The sequence below is a fragment of the Rhinolophus ferrumequinum genome, chromosome 12, assembly GCF_004115265.2.
Source record: "Rhinolophus ferrumequinum isolate MPI-CBG mRhiFer1 chromosome 12, mRhiFer1_v1.p, whole genome shotgun sequence".
Taxonomy (NCBI): Eukaryota; Metazoa; Chordata; class Mammalia; order Chiroptera; family Rhinolophidae; genus Rhinolophus; species Rhinolophus ferrumequinum.
In genome coordinates, this window is record NC_046295.1 from 8,349,487 (window position 1) to 8,367,099 (window position 17,613).

The 17,613-nt window shown below is 45.1% G+C and overlaps 1 protein-coding gene and 1 pseudogene across 3 annotated transcripts in view; both read left to right on the forward strand.

Moving 5' to 3' along the window:
• The window catches only part of ERCC6L2 (ERCC excision repair 6 like 2), a 111,325-nt gene extending 102,170 nt beyond the window's left edge, over positions 1–9,155 (forward strand). For 2 of the 3 annotated variants that reach the window (XM_033123197.1, XM_033123198.1), the window contains one exon: positions 6,980–9,155. In XM_033123197.1, coding sequence (XP_032979088.1) covers positions 6,980–7,946 — 967 coding nt within the window. In that variant the 3' untranslated portion in view covers positions 7,947–9,155. The remainder of the gene's footprint in view (positions 1–6,979) is intronic. The other variant, XM_033123199.1, reaches the window with a different exon arrangement.
• LOC117032058 (ribosome biogenesis protein NSA2 homolog) lies at positions 1,468–6,810 on the forward strand (annotated as a pseudogene).
• Positions 9,156–17,613: the final 8,458 nt, after the last annotated feature.

Here is a 17,613-nt window from a genome sequence, read left to right on the forward strand (position 1 = left end):
AAAATAACTTATAAATAACTGATTATAAAATGGCATATTATAAGAAAGAAGGGAACAGGCCTCCTTGATAGAGAATAATGGGATTGGGAGGGGTGCAAGTACCGTTATTTTGGGTAGTCAGGGAAGACCTCGCTACACAGGTGACATTTAAGTTGTGTCGTGAGGGATAACTGAGCAAAGAACCAGAGTAAGAACGTCCCTGAGGATGGAAGAGGTTTAGTGTGTCTGAGGAACTGAGAGACTTAGTATAATAAACCAAGCAGAGAGTGACATGAGATGAAGTAAGAGATGTAGATGGGGCTGGAGCATGCAGAGCTTCCTAGATGGTGGGAAAGAGTTTGGATTTTGTTCCAAATACAGTGGAAAGCTGTTGAAGAATGACATAATCTGATGTATATTTCTAGACGATTGTTCCAGCTTCTGTGTGAAAGAGGGCAGAGTGGACTAGAGGAGACCATAAGAACTAGGTGATGATGATTTGCAATACAGTGGTTGCCATGGAGACACAGCCAGATGGATTTGTTTGGTGTTAGACTGGTTGTTGGAAAAGAGGGAAAACAGGATTATTCTCAACTTTCTGTCTTGAGCAACAGATAGATTTTACTGAATGGGGAAAAACAGGAGAGAAACAGTCTGGAGTTTAAAAAAAAAATCAAGAGTTCTTTTTTGCTCGTGTTAAATTTGAGGTTCTATGGACATGTCAAATAGGCAGTGGATCTATAATACCATTCTGGGATTTGGGAACTGGAGATATAAATTTAGAAGTCATCAGCACAGAGATGATAAATTGTTTTTAGAGCCATGGACCTGGGTGAACTGCCCAGGAACAGGGCACAGAGAAGAAAGAAGAAGCCCCAGGACTCGGCCTGGAGGTGATAGTGGCCTATTGCGTAGGAGGCACAGTGTAAGATCCTAAAGTCCAACAAAAGTAAGAGTTTCAAAAAAGAGGGAGCTCTGAATTTTATAAACGTTGCTAAGAGCCAGATTCAGATGAAGTGGGAAAGTGCCCCCTGCAGTTAGCAGCAGAGAACTCATTAGCTGCCTTACATGAGCAGTCTGAGTAGGCAGATGCTGGGGTGAGGTGCACAAACAGTGAATGGGCGGCGACCAGATGGCTCAGCTGGTTAGAGCGCGAGCTCTCAACAACAAGGCTGCCGGTTCAATTCCCGCATGGGATGGTGGGCTGCGCCCCCTGCAACTAAGATTGAAAACAGCAACTGGACTTGGAGCTGAGCTGCGCCCTCCAAAACTAGATTGAAGGACAGTGACTTGGAGCTGATTGCCCCTGAGAAACACACTGTTCCCCAATATTCCCCAATAGAAAAAAAAAAAAAAACAGTGAATGGGCAGACCCTGTGACAACTCTTCAAGTTTGGATGTGAAAAGTAGCAGTAGCTGGGAGACCTGAAAGCTGAGAGCTTCTTCACACCCAGAGGGACGGCGCCCGGTGTCTCAGCAGTTGTAACCATGCCATAAAATGAATATATGGAGTTATACCATAAGCGCTATGGATATCATTTGGGTTACCATGAGAAAAAGAGAAAAAAGGAAGATCGACAGGCTCATGAACATTTAAAGAAGGCAAAAAAGATGATTGGTCTCAAAGCTAAGCTCTACCATAAAGAGCGCCATGCTGAGAAAAGACAAATGAAAAAGACCATCAAGATGCATGGAAAGAGAAACACCAAACAAAAGAATGATGAAAAGACTTCACAAGGGTATCTACTGGACAGAGAGGGACAGGCCCCAGCTTAAGTACTTTCCAGTATGATTAAATAGAAACGAAAAGAGAAAGCAGGAAAATGGGAAGTCTCTCTGCCCAAAGTTCGTGCCCAGGGAGAAACAGAGATATTAAGTTATTCGAACAGGAAAGAGAAAGAAGAAAGCATGGCAGAGGATGGTTACTAAAGTCTGCTTTGTCGGAGATGGCTTTACTTAAAAACCACCTAAATATGAAAAATTCATTAGGCTGATGGGTTTCTGTTCCCAGAAGGCCCATGTAACCACTGAGAGCCACCTTCTGCCTGCCAGTACCGGATGTAAAGAAGAGTTCCCTCATCTCCACTGTATACAGCTTTGGGTGTTATTACCAAGGGTACGCTCACCAAGGTGAACGTGGGCGAGTTCAGCCTTGTGACACAAGGAGGCAAGGTTATTTGGGAATATAAGCCCAGGTTACCAACAATGCTGAAAATGATGGATGCATAAATGCAGTCTTACTGGTTTGACAGCAGTCTCATATAAGTAACTCCTTATAATTATTGAAGACTCCGCACCAATCAGGAAAACCACCTTCACTGTGATGTTTCTGAGTACTACCAAAGAGCTTACATGCCTGTGGTCCTCAAGAGAACTATTTATTCTATTGTAAAGAACATTAAAATGGCCCAGTTTTACAAATAAAAAAACAAAGAGCAGTAGCTGGAGGGCATTGTGGGATCAAGGGTAGGTTTTTTAAGTTGGTAAGGTGACAGAACCTGTTTGTATGTCGGGAGAACAGACTAATAGGGAAAAATGAGATCATGCCAAAAAGGTGGTAACAGCATGAAGTCCTGGAGGTAGTACAGGTTGGGATCCACTGGCTAGTTCTAGCCTTTGAGAGGCATTGAAAGAGAAAAGATGAAGACAGGCCCAGATATAGTGATATTTCCTCAATTAATTGAGAATTAAAGTCATCAGTTCACAGCGAGAGAGATTTGGGCAGAGAGAAGTTGTGAAATAAATCATTTATAAAGTAAGAAAGCAAGTTTAGTGGGACTAGAATTCCTGGGTGATGTTAAGTCCTTGTTTGAGAGCAAGGCCAGGAAAACCACCTGTGCAGTCGTGCAGACTTCATTCAGCAAGCCTCAGTTGCCCAGTTGCAAACACAAAACAGGGAGATGGCTGGGTTTTCCTAGGGGTTAGAGTGGAGGGAGAGAGAAGCAAGGGAGGTGAAGGATGTTTGCGAAGGAGTGATTATAAAATTGAACCTGAGCTGGACAAGGAGATAGTGAGAAAGCAGAGAGTCAGTGAATTGGACGACTTGATTCCAGCATTGGTATCATGAGGTAACTGAGCAGCTGAGTTGGAGCATGAGATGATTGAATTCAGGGGTTTGGGGGTGGTGCACTTAGTGGTAACGACAGTGGCAGTGTAGGAGCTCGGGAATAGGGGCCTGACATGGAATTGAGTCTTTGCAGGTGAGGTAAGAAATGGGTGGACCAGGAGTTGGGTGACACGTCCACATGGATATTGATAATAATTATCAAGAGTGATGGCAGGGGACGGATAGGAAGCACCATTAATCCAGAATCTTGAGTGTTCAGTTCCTAGCAGGAAGCAACTAAGGAGTGAGTTAACAAAATGGGGGAGAGAATGGTTTAGCTGGATAGCATAAACATTATAGAGTTTTTGAGAAAACAGTGGTCTAGAAGCAGCAATGTGAAGCATGAACCCTGAGGTTGAAGGGTGTCAAGTATGAGCCTTGATTTGCAAGGGCTACATGGGAGGAGGCAGTATCACGAGGCAACAGCGGGACCATTCGGCATAGGAGACACAGGGGAATTGGTAGATCATAGCCGGGTTCCAGGGGCACTGAAGAATGGTCGGGGGGTTGGATTAGGTCAAGGATGTAGAGTAGAAGGTTGGGATGCCAGTGGTTATGGTAACCAAGGAGTAGACTGAGGTAAACAGGGATGGGAGGCGGGGTCAAAATGGTTCTCATGGCCTCTGGGGACAGTCGTGGTGGCTCTCTGGGTTCCACATGCTTCCCTCAGGGGGTTGGCAACTCCCAGGCAGCTGGTCCTTAGCTGTCCCAGGAAGGCTAGTCCCTCGACCCCTTGGGTGCTGCTGTGGCAGGTTGGGGCATGGCTCTCCGCTGCCCACCTTTGCCCAGAAAGGTAAACACCCCACATTACTACAGCAGTGCATCTCCTCACAACCAGATCTATAACAATGATTTTTACCAGGTGTGCCTTTTCACTTTAGGCAATGATTTTGCTAGGAGGCTAAGCATCTACTATGTCTTTGAGGAGCACGTGTTGTCATTCCCTTTAGCACGGTATATAAAAATATAAGTAAAGGATTAACAATGGTTAGATTTTGCCTCTCTTCCTTTTTTCTCTACCCAGCCTAGGGAATAAATGCCTCGTGCTGAGTAGAAAGGAGAAGGGAGTCTAATATTAGAAAGCCAACATCTGAACTAGGGAACAGTGTCCGAACAGTTGGCACCTCTTTCCTGCTAACCATCCTACACTATGAGAATCTAGCCTGTTCCATGCTGCAGCCCCACGGATGGTCTAAATAAAGTGTTCAGTCCTACCTTCCCTTCAGAAAGCTTAGGCAGAGAGAAAATGATCATTTTAGCTGTGTTCCACCCCTGTTCCCCCAACTTCTCAAGAAAAGGGGAGAGAAACTTAAATATTATCCATGATACATAACTACTCTGGATGCACTTACTGAAAGATACCTATTTTGGGTTTCCTTTTTTTTTCCCTCTAAGTGGCTTATGAGTGTCTACTGTAGTTTACTAAATTTTCCTCACAAACTGGCTAGCTTATACCCCCTCGTTGTATCTTGCAGTTCCTTAAATTTTTACAGAAAATTCTTTTAAAGACCAAGAATTACGAAAGCAAGTTAGAAGGCAAAATAAAATGAATTACAATTATAACTCATCCTGTGAAGGGCAGCCACGCGGCATAATTGACGTGCATAAAATGGGGTTGGAAGCAGCTCTCCTTCCAGAGGTAACAGAATCACAGGGTCAAGGGCAAGGTCAGTACAGCAAAGGGGACAGTCCTGTGGCCACTGCTGAGACACCACCAAGCAGTGGATAAATAAAAGACATCAGCCCATAACCTTGCCAATAACTTAATCCTCACAGCACAAATATTTATTAGAAAGACCACGAAAATGGATTTGGAGATGATTAATAAACAAAATAATACCTCATTGCTTCATGTGAAGTGACAGCTGGAACCTTTTCAGAACATGCTTGTTGCTTTTCCAACAAGAACATTGGCAATTTCCAGGACAGAAATTTGGAAGCTTGTTATTAAATGTTCGGTTGGCAAGGGAAGTGGCTGTTAATCAGGCAGAGGTAGTGCCTGGATTTGGAGCAGTTCCACCAGGACCCATGTGGAGACGACCAGAAGTCATGGTCTTCACCTGACGCCACAAAAGAAAGTCATGAGCACGCAGTATGGATTGCCACAAAAATCAGAGGAAATACAAACTTTATAGAACCTGATCTGGGTGGCAAAAATAATAGTGACATTACAGCCCCTACTTATACATTTAAAAATATATATATTATTTTACCCTCAGGATTCTCTATTGTGTGCAGGATAAAATTCAGACTTCTAAAATTGGCACATGGACCCCTCGTGACTTTCAGTCTCTTCCTTGGCAGTTTCTCCTACCCCTCTGTGCACCAGGTCCTCTCAGAACGGGGCCTGTGCACATCCCCTCTCTTCCAGGAAGGCTTCCTCACTCGTCTCACCTGACTGGCTTGAGGTGACATGAGAGAAGCCTTCCCTGCTGCCTTGCCCACTGCCACTCACTGGCCCGTTCTGTGGGCACCAACAGAGCCCTGCCTTACCTCCATCATGGCATTTACCGCTCTCTTCTGGTTTGATTTTCATGCATCTGTCTCTCCCAGCTAGACTATAAAGTCCTTGAAGAGACGGAGCTAGGGCTTGTTCACTGTTGTGTAGTTCCTACTACAGTGTCTAACAAACAAATGTTTGAAGGAAATATTATCTCAAATATAGATACAATCCTAAAACTTTTGGGACTTTGAATCATGTGCTGCCACGCCATCTATGGCTTTTGTTTAAAGGAATGTTTACAGGCATTGGGCTCTTCTGACTCCTGACCCAAACTCAGCATCAGCAAAGCAATACCCTCTGTCATAATCCACTCAGGGTTCCATAACAAAATACCAGCGACTGGAGTTTAAATGACAGAAATTTCTTTCTCATAGTTCTGGAGCCCAGGAAGTCCAAGGTCAAGGTGCCAGTTGATTTGGTTCCTGGTGAGGGCTCTCTTCCTGGTTTACAGATAGCCACCTCCTGCCTGTGTCCTCCCATGGCTGAGGGAGAGCTCTCTGTTGACTTCTTATATGACCTCTTAGTGCCTTCACACCTCCTAAAGGCTCTGTGTCCAAATATAGTCACATGGGGATTAGGGCTTCAACATATGACTTTTGGGGGACACAGTTCTGTCCACAGCACCCTCACCTGAGATAAAGAGCAGAGTCTAGTGCACAGGGTCCCTGAACAATATCTCTGCCTCCATCTTACCAGAGTTCCAGAAGGCCCATTTCCTCACACATGCATATAACAGCTTTTATTAGTCTCTTATGCTGAGAATGAAACTTGCTTCTTCAAATAGCACCTCACTTCTTAATTTATCTCTCTATACTGAAGTCAGACCATTTGGGGGAAGAAAGAATCTAGGTTTATCAGTTTAGAACTTCCCTTTATAAGGCTCATCAAAAAAAAATGCGTGAAATTTCTTTGTTGCATTTGTGTGGAAGAAGGGAAAAAAGGACAGAAGTGAAAATTTCCTTTCTTATTTCCTTGAATTTTCTCTCTTCTATTTATTAAGGCCCTTCTTTGACAATGTTATTTCATGGAACTTGAATGCAATATAGATTTTCAAATACAGACTATATAAATTATGATTCTCAGGTCAGTCATAAATTGGCTGACTAGAGGAGTAGCAGCTGGGATCCCATAATTCCCAGGAAATGCCTAATAGTATAAATCAGAATAATTTAAAAAGCTGCTGATTTCATGAGCTAAAATATTTTTTTCAGTAGTGTAAAAAAAGAGGTCACATTCTACTAGTGTAAAATGTATTTTTATTATGGAAATAAGCTAATATATGCTAAATGAATAAGATTGCTTTGTTTCTATATTTCATATCACTGATGATGAGTTCTTTAAAAATAAACTGTAATAAAAGTAACCGCTGGTTTTGTTCATTAAATTTGCAGAAAACAATTCGAAGAAATGGCTTCTTATTTTAATTTGTCTCCTGTAAAGGAATTTGCTAAGCATATAACTAATGCCACATCAGAAGAACGGCAGAAAATGCTAAGAGACTTTTATGCTTCTCAGTTTCCAGAGGTAAAAGAATTTTTTGTAGATTCTGCTGTAGAATTCATTAAACCTGCCAATGAGGAAGGAAACAGAGTCAGGAATAAGTCTAAAAAGAGAGAACCTCTTATAAAAGAAAGCCTTCCAGATTCTGAAACTTTGTCGTTTAAAGATTCTACCAAAAAAACTTCTCAGATTTGCAGCACAAAAACATATAAAGAAAAATCAAGTAAGCCTCAAAATCATGGCTTCTGTAAAGAAGTGCTTTCTAATGATGCAGAAACTAAGAAATTACTTATAAGCTCTGCCCAAGAGACTGACAATGGGAAAAACAGCCAAGTATCCAAAGATACTACAGCATCCAGTTTCCTGAACAGTAAGTCTGGAGCATATGAGACAGAGTTAGAAAATACCATGAAAAACCAGCCGGACCTCACAAGAACGGGCGTTTCAAGAAATGGGCCCCTTTTCAAAGTGGAAAACAAAAAGACAGAAAATCCAGCGTTAGAAAACATTTCTGTGGTAGGCTTACTCGGTGACACCTCTATTCTTGATGACCTCTTTAAAAGTCACGGGAACAGTCCCACACGACTGCCAAAGAAAGTTCTTTCAGGGCCCATGCAAAAAGCAAAACAGAGACCAAAAGATTTCTGGGACATCTTGAATGAGCAGAATGACGACAGTCTTAGTAAGCTCACCGACTTGGCAGCGATAGAGACTCTGTGTGAAAAAGCACCCCTTGCTGCCTCTTCCAAAAAGAAAGAGGAGTTAGACGCTTCTCTTTGGAAATCCAATGAGAACTTTTTGTGGAAAAAGTTTAACTCAAGTGATACAGATGAAAACACAAGTAATGTGCAAGACTAAAAACACAAATGAAGCACTTCACCGATGCACTTCTGCCATCAATCTTTACAGCCCTGTGTTCCACACTAATTATGTTAACTTGAACACACTTGTGAACATCTAGCTTTAAACTGTGGCTCTAGGGTTGTTGTTTCAAGTCTAAAATGTTGTCATGTTGTCATTTGTTTTCCTTGATATTTTATCTAATCTTTTTAAAAATGTGATTTTATTATAGTATAAACCTCCGTTATGGACTGGAAAAGATTCTGTATTTATCAGGAGACCTGGGGCATGTCTCTTACTGTGTAATTATGTGACCTTGGGTAAGTCACTCACCCTGGTGTACAGCTGTTTCCTAATACAGAAGGTGAAGAGCATGAACTCGATCAACATAAGCTTCTTTGTAATTTAAAAAACTTTGGTTCACTCTCCCAAATTCTGTTGAATCGTAGACCAAATGATGTTAACCCTCCAATTCATGTGTACATTGATGTGTTTTTCTTTCTTACTAACATTTGGAAAATTATTAACTGTTTTCCTTTTCCCTCAGTATCATGTACTACTATTATTTATTAAATTACTATTATTAAATTATGACAGTAATTACTAGAGCTGAATGTGTTATTGTGTTAGGATAGTAAGTTTATAACTGCTCAAAATCAAAGGTTAATGTTGTGTAACTTTACCATATGACGTGATGAAGTAATATCATTACTACCTTCACCACAGAACGCCAGTCTCAACTTTTTATGTAACTATTATGATTTAATCAATACAAGTAAGTAAAGCTTTGTATAGTAATTTTCTATCTCAAGTATAAAGAAATGATTAAACATTTTATTTTATTTGAAACATATATTTTGTTGGATTTAATTTATATGATTGATAACCAATGGAACGTGCTCAATGTCAAATTCATTTATTTGGAAACATTCCCTCAGCCTATGTGTGTACTGTGCTAGGAGCTTAAGGTGTACAGGTGCGGCACTGCTACAGGTAAAAGAAAGGAAACCCTATCCATTAGGGTCATTTCTGTGCAGTCCCTGGCATCATGCCTGGCACACGGTAGCAGGGACCTGTGGCTTCTCTGGACCCACGTTCAAATGCACTGTAGAAACTGTCCCTCAGTTGAGCTCGCAGGGCTCTGATAGGAGGAAGTGTCCAGAAAATAGCCATGAATCAGGAAATGGTGGTGCTCAGAGGTCATTGTTACTGTGTTAAGGGGAGAGGGCATTCAGGGGACCCAGGATGAGGAGCCATTGCCCAGAAATCAAAAAAAAAAAAAAGAAAGAAAGAAAAGAAAGAAATCTTTTCTCAGGGGACTGAATGGCCAAGTATGAAGGCTGTGAAATATATTTTATATCATGACCAGTATATATGTGTTAATACATACATATATACATATATATATATAATTGAAATAAAATGTTTATTTACCCTTGAGGCATGCTACATTCTTTGATATTTTGTCTTCCATTGCACTTTTGGCTCTTGTGCATCTATGTTTTTTAATGCTCTTATAACTCACTAAATTGATTTCGTGACCACTAATGATTGGGACCCACATTTTGAAAATCACTGTTTTTTTGTGTTTTGTTTGTTAGTTGGTTGGGTTTTTTTTGTTTTTGCTACTTGCAGTTGAGTCATGTTCAGACTTATCAGGTGCTACATTTCACCACTGAGGTGCTTGCTACAAAATGAACATGTTGTGCAGTCTGGTGGACTTGACACATAACCGTAGTCAGCCAGTTGTGCGATCAGCTGTTAAGGAATTCGGATAAGCAAGTAGATATCGTGTCATCTGAGTTCATATACCAGACAGGAGAGTTCAGACATTTCAATAAAAGTGCATCTCTCATAAAATAAAGTACATTTTAAAGTTTTTACGTAGACATGACCTTCAGTCAAAAAATGTTCATACAAATACTAGTTCTATACTCTTCAAATATAACGAAGTGCTATTACAGAGATTTTTATCAGTAATAGTCAAAATGGGAGCAAAAATACAGAGCTGAAGTTTGAAAATTACTTTCCAACAGTTGGCAGTGAAACATCAGTCATTATTATCACACAGGACCAGTGTGCCAAGCAGAGGACAGGGTCCAGTGTGGAAAGGAGCCAGTCAGAATGTGTCAGAAGAGCTACTTTGAGGGTTGGCTTTCCCTGCAATGGAGCACTGGCAAGATTTGGTTGAACCATTGATGACTCTGGGAACAGACCCTATGAAGGGTGGACAGTAAGATTCCTTCCCACTGGCTGTGTGTCACCAAGTTCTGCCAACTAAATAGGTGGCCCCAGGCAAATCCCCGGGCTTCTTTCAGCATGTTTCCCCTTTACATTTGAGATGGACTGTATCAATGGTGTTCAAGCATCTTTTTAAGCAATTGAACTCTTAAATTTAAGGAAGCTCAATTATTTAAGGCAATTAAAATGGAGGTCTGTTGGTTCAAGCAGCAGCACTGTGGTTCCGTGGGGCACTAGTTTGAAAACCACAGGGATGAGATCATTACTAAAAAACCTTCCAAATTCAAGTTTTGTGAGCCTAATTGCTACAATCTGTCTTTTTACTTTTCTTTAAAGCAATGATACAGTTTCTGGCTGCTAGCACTCAATGCAGTTATTAATGTTGGAAACTGAGGCAAGATACTGAAAGATTTGCACTTGAATTCCTTAGGTTTCCCTTAAAGCCCTGACACCACTTCTTTGAGTAAATTAAAAACATCTGCAAGTGGTGTGGCTGGCCCTAAGGGGTCAAGGCCTTGTTTGCAGAGATGAGTTGCTGATACACTTTTTATCAGTCCAAAGAAAATGAGAAAGCCACCTGCCCCCTTCCAATACTCGACTCTGCCTTCCTCCCCCAGCCACTGCCCTCTGTCCACATTGCTAATGCCCTACGTGGTCTGCCTGAGAAGCTCCAGGTTCCTTCTAGGTCAGTGCCTGACTCCCAACCCCAGCCTTCCCTCTCTCCCCAAGCACCCTGTTCAGCAATCTCATGGAGCCCTCAATGCCCTGCCCAGCAACCTAACAGCTTTCCCTCCCCAACCCCTCTCCCGGAACACTGTATCATACTCAGGCCTCTGAACTCCCGGATTCCCCTATTTTAGTAGATACCTCACCGTCCTGCTCCACTTGGGGGGAAATCCCATCAGCAAAATTCAACAGGCTGAGCAAGGTGAGGGAGGAAGCTCCAAATGTCATACCTGGGACACTCCAGAAGCCAGATCACTGTGCACGTCACAGTCTGGGGCAACAATTCACTGACCTGCCAGGAAAAGGCAAAACCAGCCAGTCTGCGGAGCCCTTGCAGAAGTGCCACTTACCTCCTGAAATAGCCCAGGGCTGCCACATTGCCCTGAAAGGCACAGCAGCTCCTGCAGTTCTTAAGGCACAGCCATGTGCTGTGGGGTGTTGGGGTGCACAGGCAGGTCTCAGGAAGCTCAGTGTCCCCTACGAGGGCCTGTGAAGAAGGGTACAAGACGTGCTGGACAGAAGGCAGGCTCCCGGAGTCCAGAGAGGTAAAGGAAACATGCTTTGGGCTGGAGTGATCAGAAAAGGCTACCCCCAAATTCCGGGGCATGGGTTGGTGGCCAGGCCTGAGAGAATGGAAAGGCCAGAACACCACTTCCTCCTGTCTCCCCTAGCCTTCCAAACCCCAGGCAGCGGGAATGTGGCTCTAGTAGAGAAATCTATGTTTCGGATTGGCCAAATGTACGAGCTTCCTACAATTAACTTAACCTCCAAGATACACACGGAGGTTGGTGGGGGATGAGGGGCAAAAGGGCAGAGAGATTGAGCCAGACAGAGAGTCTTGAGTGTCTGGGACCCGCAGAAGCGCGCGGAGATTTCCCGCCTGATACTAGCCCTGGACACGGCCCGAGTCTAGCCAAGGAGGGCGGGGCGGCTGTTTGTCCTGTCCTTCCTCGCCTGTGACTCTGTGGGATGGTGTCAGCCACCCGTAGCCCGGCTGCTGCTCGGCCCTGCACACCCATCCCTAGGAGCGTCGCCGAGGGTGACTCAGCCTCGCGCAGGGTATGGCCTGCCCCTCCCGCAGGGCCGGCAAACATTAGAGAGCGTATATAGGTAGAAACTGCTTCCACTAAAACAAAGTTCGTTTGCGTTTTCCTCTGCGAGTTTGCAGGCCACCCCCCACCGCTGAGGATCGTGGCTGCAAACCCTGCTGCGGTGCCACCAAACCCGAGGCGGTTTCGTGCCGCCCCCCTCTCCCCACCAGCAGGAGAGACAATCTGCTCCTCCGAAACGGGGTCTTTTTCTCTATTTGGGGAAAAGAGAAAGAAAGCTAATGAAATTACACTCGGCCGTATTGATGGGAAACAGAAAAGCAAATCCAAGGGCTTGCGCCTCGAGGGCGCGTTATCTGCCATTAGTCGCAAACCTCAGAAAAGTCCCCAAGTGCCTTCGCGCGCAGGAAGCGATGGGTGGTCGGCTGCTGCTCACCACCCGCCCCCCCACCCCCGAAAAGGGAGGCACGGAAGGCGGAGCAGCAGCCCTTAGTAGGGTTCTGCCTCCCCTCGAGCTTCGGGAGCTTGGAGCAAGTGATTACACCCAGCCCCGCGGTCTGGGCAGCGAGGCGGGAGTTTGCAGGGGGCAGGCGGGGGCGTGGGGCAATCCCCAGATTGCGGTGGGCGGGGCGGGGATCCCAGGCTGGCTAATTCCTCCCGCGCGCTCACACCCGTGGGCGGCGCACAGCCGGCGATCGCCCGGATTCGCAGACACCACTTCGACCCCGCGGGGTCAGAATTCTGGTTGTGAAAGGCGAGCCCCTCCGCCCTCCGCCGCCAGGGCCCGGGGGGATCGAGCCGAGAGGGTCCCCCCCCGCCGCCCGCGCCGGTCCCTTCCGGACCGCGGACTGCGCGCGGCCGCTGGCTGTGAACCGCGGCGGTTCCTGCGGTCTGGCGGGCGGCCCGCTGGGAAACCAGCCTCCACTGGATCCCGAGCGCGTCGGAGGTCAAGGGAATTAGGAGGGCGGAGGCGCGGGGAGGTGGACGGAAAGAAGGTCAGCGAGGTGGACCTCCTGGCCTGACCCGAGCGTGCTGTCAGCTAGTGGCCCTGGGCGGCCCTGCCGGGCACACCCGACAGCCGCGAAGCTAAGGGTCCGAATTAGAAAACTGGGCTTAGCGCCTCGCCTCCCCGCATCCCGATAGGGGCTAGCTGCGCCGGGAAGCAGGCCCCCCACGTGCACGAAATACTCCACCTCCAGCCTGAACCCCACCCCTGCACCTCGGGGCCTGCTGCTTCTGCCTCATGGCCCGAGCCGCCACAGCTCCCGCCCACACCCCGTAAGATCTTACCCGCAGCTGCCTTCCCTACCTTCCACCTTCCTCGCGCCAGCAAAGCCGGCGCCCTCGGCCAACTGCCGGTTCCCAGCCTGTTATCAAGTCCTGGAGAGAACGTCTCCAAAATATTTCCCGAATCCCAGTGCCAAGGGCCCGAATTCTCGCCCCTCCACTTCCCATCTGGACGCCTGCAGACTGCTCCCTGGATTCCTAGGCTTTAGCCTCCTCCCTCCTTAATCCATTTTCCACACCGCTTCCTCCAAGAGCGTGTTAAAACACACAGGGACCTTGGCGGTTGTAAACCTATTTCCTCTGTTGAGCAGGCCCTGGGCGGCTTGGACTCTGAGGGCAAGGGCCCGCGTTTACTGAGGACTTACTATGTGACATTTGTTAAACTTCAAGTGGATTTTCTCATTTAACTGCTCAACAACCCTTCTGGGTAAGTACTGTTATCATCTGTTTTGTAGAGGAAGAAACTGAGGCACAGAGGGTCACACAGCTTGTGAGCAGCAGAGACAGTCTGGAGCCAGGCAGGCACCCCTGAGTCTGTTTCTCCACCATTGCAGTGCCTTCTGCAGAAAACCCTGACCTTCCTAAGGAGCATGGAATCACCCACAGCACCAGCTGTGTCCTGAGGTCCAGATGGCAGCGACCACCTGTTAACTAGGTGGGTGGGGCAGGTGGGTGTCCGGTGGGGTTGGATCTGCACCGCCTCAGAACCCCACCGCTGTTTTGAATGGACTAGTCATCCGAGGTTCTCGCTGGGCGAGTTATAGAACAGTCTCCAAATTTAGCTCCTCCTGCTGGTCACCCAGCAGCTTCCTCTCCCCTCTTCTTGCTGGGTAGCATCCTGCAGGCACCACAGGTGTCCTGACCCCAAGGCAGACATGTGACGTTATCCTCCCTCTCCCACAAACACAGGCTCCTTGGAGCCCGCCACACCCCCAGTGCCCTCCGGTTCCCAGTCCTGCCAAGCATCAGCCTCTGGCCACTTCCTTTGCATGTGAATGAGGCCCTGTCTGGGCGGTCTTTGTCCTGGGAGGGATGGGATTTCTATTAGTAATTAGTGCCTGGGAAATCAGCAGTCAGCAGTGGTCCCCTTTCCAGGACCCACAAATCATACCACAAGGGTGCCTGGCCCCATTTCCTGCCTAGGAATTAGGGGGATTTCTCCCCACCCGCCCTTCCATGACCTGGATAAAATGGGCAGAGACTGGAGACAACAGTAAGCAGGGACTATCTAATGAGTGTTTGCTCTAATGAATCACTCTTTCTTATTTGTGGAAGTTACCTATTATGTAATATTCATGCCTTTTTTTTTTCTTCCTGGGATACATATCCTATCAGTGGCACTATTGCTTTTTATATAATTTTAATTAATTTTTCTGTATAGATCCATCCTATGAAATTCAAAGGGTACAAAAGAGCATACAGTTTTCCTCACCCGGGGACAAGTTCTGTCATCATTCACTGTTACCAGCTTCTTCTGGGTCCTTTTCAGAAACTGTCCACACATTTATATGAAGTCTGGCAATTAAGTTCGTGAACTTGTTGCAACAATGTTACTAACCTTTTTTGATATCAAAGGGATTGTTCATTATGAATTTGTTCCAACTGGACAGTTAACCAAGTTTACTATTTGGAAGTGCTGAAAAAGCTGTGTGAAAAAGTTAGACAACCTGAACTTTTCTCCAACAATTCATGGCTCTTGAATCACGACAGTGCACCAGCTCACACACGACTATGCTGGAGTTTTTGCCAGTAAACAAATAACTGTATCGGCACACCCTCCCTACTCACCTGATCTGGCCCCCAATGACTTCTTTTTTTACTCAAAGATAAAGGAAATATTGAAAATAAGAAATTTTTATGACGTTCAGGACATCAAGGGTAATATGACGACAGCTCTGATGGCCATTCCAGAAAAAGAGTTCCAAAATTACTTGAAGGGTGGACGAGGCACTGGCATCGGTGCATAGCTTCCCAAGGCGAGTACTTCGAAGGTGACTGTAGTGATATTCAGCAATGAGGTATGCAGCACTTTTTCTAGGATGAGTTTGCGAACTTAATTGTCCAACCTCATAAACATGTTTTATTTCTTTTAACTATGTTTTTAATGCTTTCTATGTTAACATCTAAAAAGTATACAAATTGATGCTTTGAAAAAACTCAATGCAGTTTCAGAATGGAGCAGTGAGCTTCTCAGTACGAAGCTTGTATCACGCCCATGGCACCCACACTCCATTAATCAGTCAAATGGGGCTGGGGCAGGAATGAGGAGGTGTCCGTCTCAGAGACTGAAAGATTTCCCCCGTCTCCTCTGGGTGCAGAACAAGACTCCAGGAAGATGTGAAATATACGAAATGTAAATAAGACTTAAAATCATCACGATGGGAGTAGTTGCTGGGTGCTGGCATCTATGAGTGCAATAACCACGCGTTCTAACAACCCTTGGCTACCGATCCGGAAAAAGTAACCAGAGAGCATAACCAAAAGAGGGTGGCTTACTCTTTCTTAAGATAAATTTTTCTAATTTTCTGGTGAGGGATGTTTTTATTTTTTTTAATTTCTTTTTTTATTAAACATGTAGTTAACATACAATATTATATTAGTTTCAGGTATACATCATAGTTGTTCAACATTTATAGACCTAAAGAAGTGAACACGATAAGTCCAGCAACCATCTGACACTATTATTATGCTGTCACAATATTATTGACTATATTCCCCATACGGTATATTACATCCCCATGACTTGTTTCATACCTGTAAATTTGGACCTCTTATTCCTCTTCACTTTCCCCCCCTTTTTAAATGTATCAATTACAGTTGACATTCAGTATTACTTTATATTAATTTTAGGTGTGCAGCACAATGGTTAGACATTTATATATTGTACGAAGTGATCCCTTTGACTGTCTGGTACCTCACTGGCACTATACATAGTTATTACAATATTATTGACTATATTCCCTGTGCTTTACTTTACATCCCCATGACTATTTTGTAACCACCAATTTGTAATACTTTTTTTTCCTTCAGATTTTTGGTGAGGGGTGTTTTAGTATCAGCATTTCTCTGCAGAGACAGTCTAACTCTCAGGTGTCCTTAGTAACTTTAGATCTATTTTCTTAAACACCAATTACTTCCCAGAAGTGAACAGAAGCAGCACCTGTAAAGTGCTGCTAACTATTGCTCCAGGAACCAGCGTGATTCAACTCCTGTGCCTGGCCGTTGTCCAGGCACCTCGTAAACAGAGACAGAGCAGCCTGAAGGAACTCCTTTGGCTTTCCTGGAGGGGACGAGGAGGCCCATGATGTCACGCAGCCGATCGTTACCTCTTTGCGTGTTCTGCCCCCTCACAAGGCTGTGCTCCTGGCTGTCCTGCTGCCTCTGTGCCAGTCCTGTCTTAGTCTCCTTGGGAGGCTCCCACTTCCCGGCTTGTCCCTTACATTTCCTAGGATGCTGCCTTCAATCCAGGGTTAGTCTCACACCACGCAGGCTCCATTCAGTTTCATGCTTCTAACTGATCTGTACGTGGGAGATCTCAGACCTTCAGCACCACCCCTGACAGACACCTCTTCTGAGTCTCAGACTCACAACCCTGAGACCCTTGGGTGATCTACGGGCACCTCACACTGATGTCCGAAATGGAATTCGTTATCTTCAACTCTACTCTTGTCCTTCTCCTATATTTAACTCCTAACTGCATGATTTTACTGTCAGTCATTGACCTTAATACCCAAATCTGAGCACCATTTTTTGTATTAAATGCTTCCGTTTCTCTCATTCACTATCTTTATTCAGTAACCAAGTCTCACAGATTTTACCTCTTACATATCTTGACCCTACCTCCTCCTTTCTAATATTTACCATTGCACTAATGCCTGAGCCATTATGGTGGCTTCAACTCTTTCACTTAAGTGTTCTAGAAAATTCTGTTGGATCTGGTAGACTTCTTTTGATGCAAGTCACGCAAACTGGCTTAAACAAAAAGGAACACTACCGTTTTAAACTAATTGTGTAGATTTATCTCTTAACTTCCAGGGAATGGTGAACAATACTGTGACAGCGTGTCTCTGGGAGAACTAGGGGAAGAGAGAGTTCTTAAGAGTGAGGGTCCAGTCAGAAAGACAAACCAGACCCCTTATTTTAACAGAGACAATTTATATAGTGGATTGGTTGAATGGGTGTTGGAGGACTAAAAGAGACACAGACATGTACCTGAAAGAAATAGCTAGTGTCCCTAAGGAACCAAGGGGAAAAGGCAGGATTTTGAGAACCCAGGTCCTGAAGCTTGGTGAAGGGGCTCTGCCTGAGGATTTGGAACCAGACGTCAGTGCCTCGCTGGCACTGGGACCTCAAAAGCTGGAGGTGGGTCTTCTCAGAGCTAG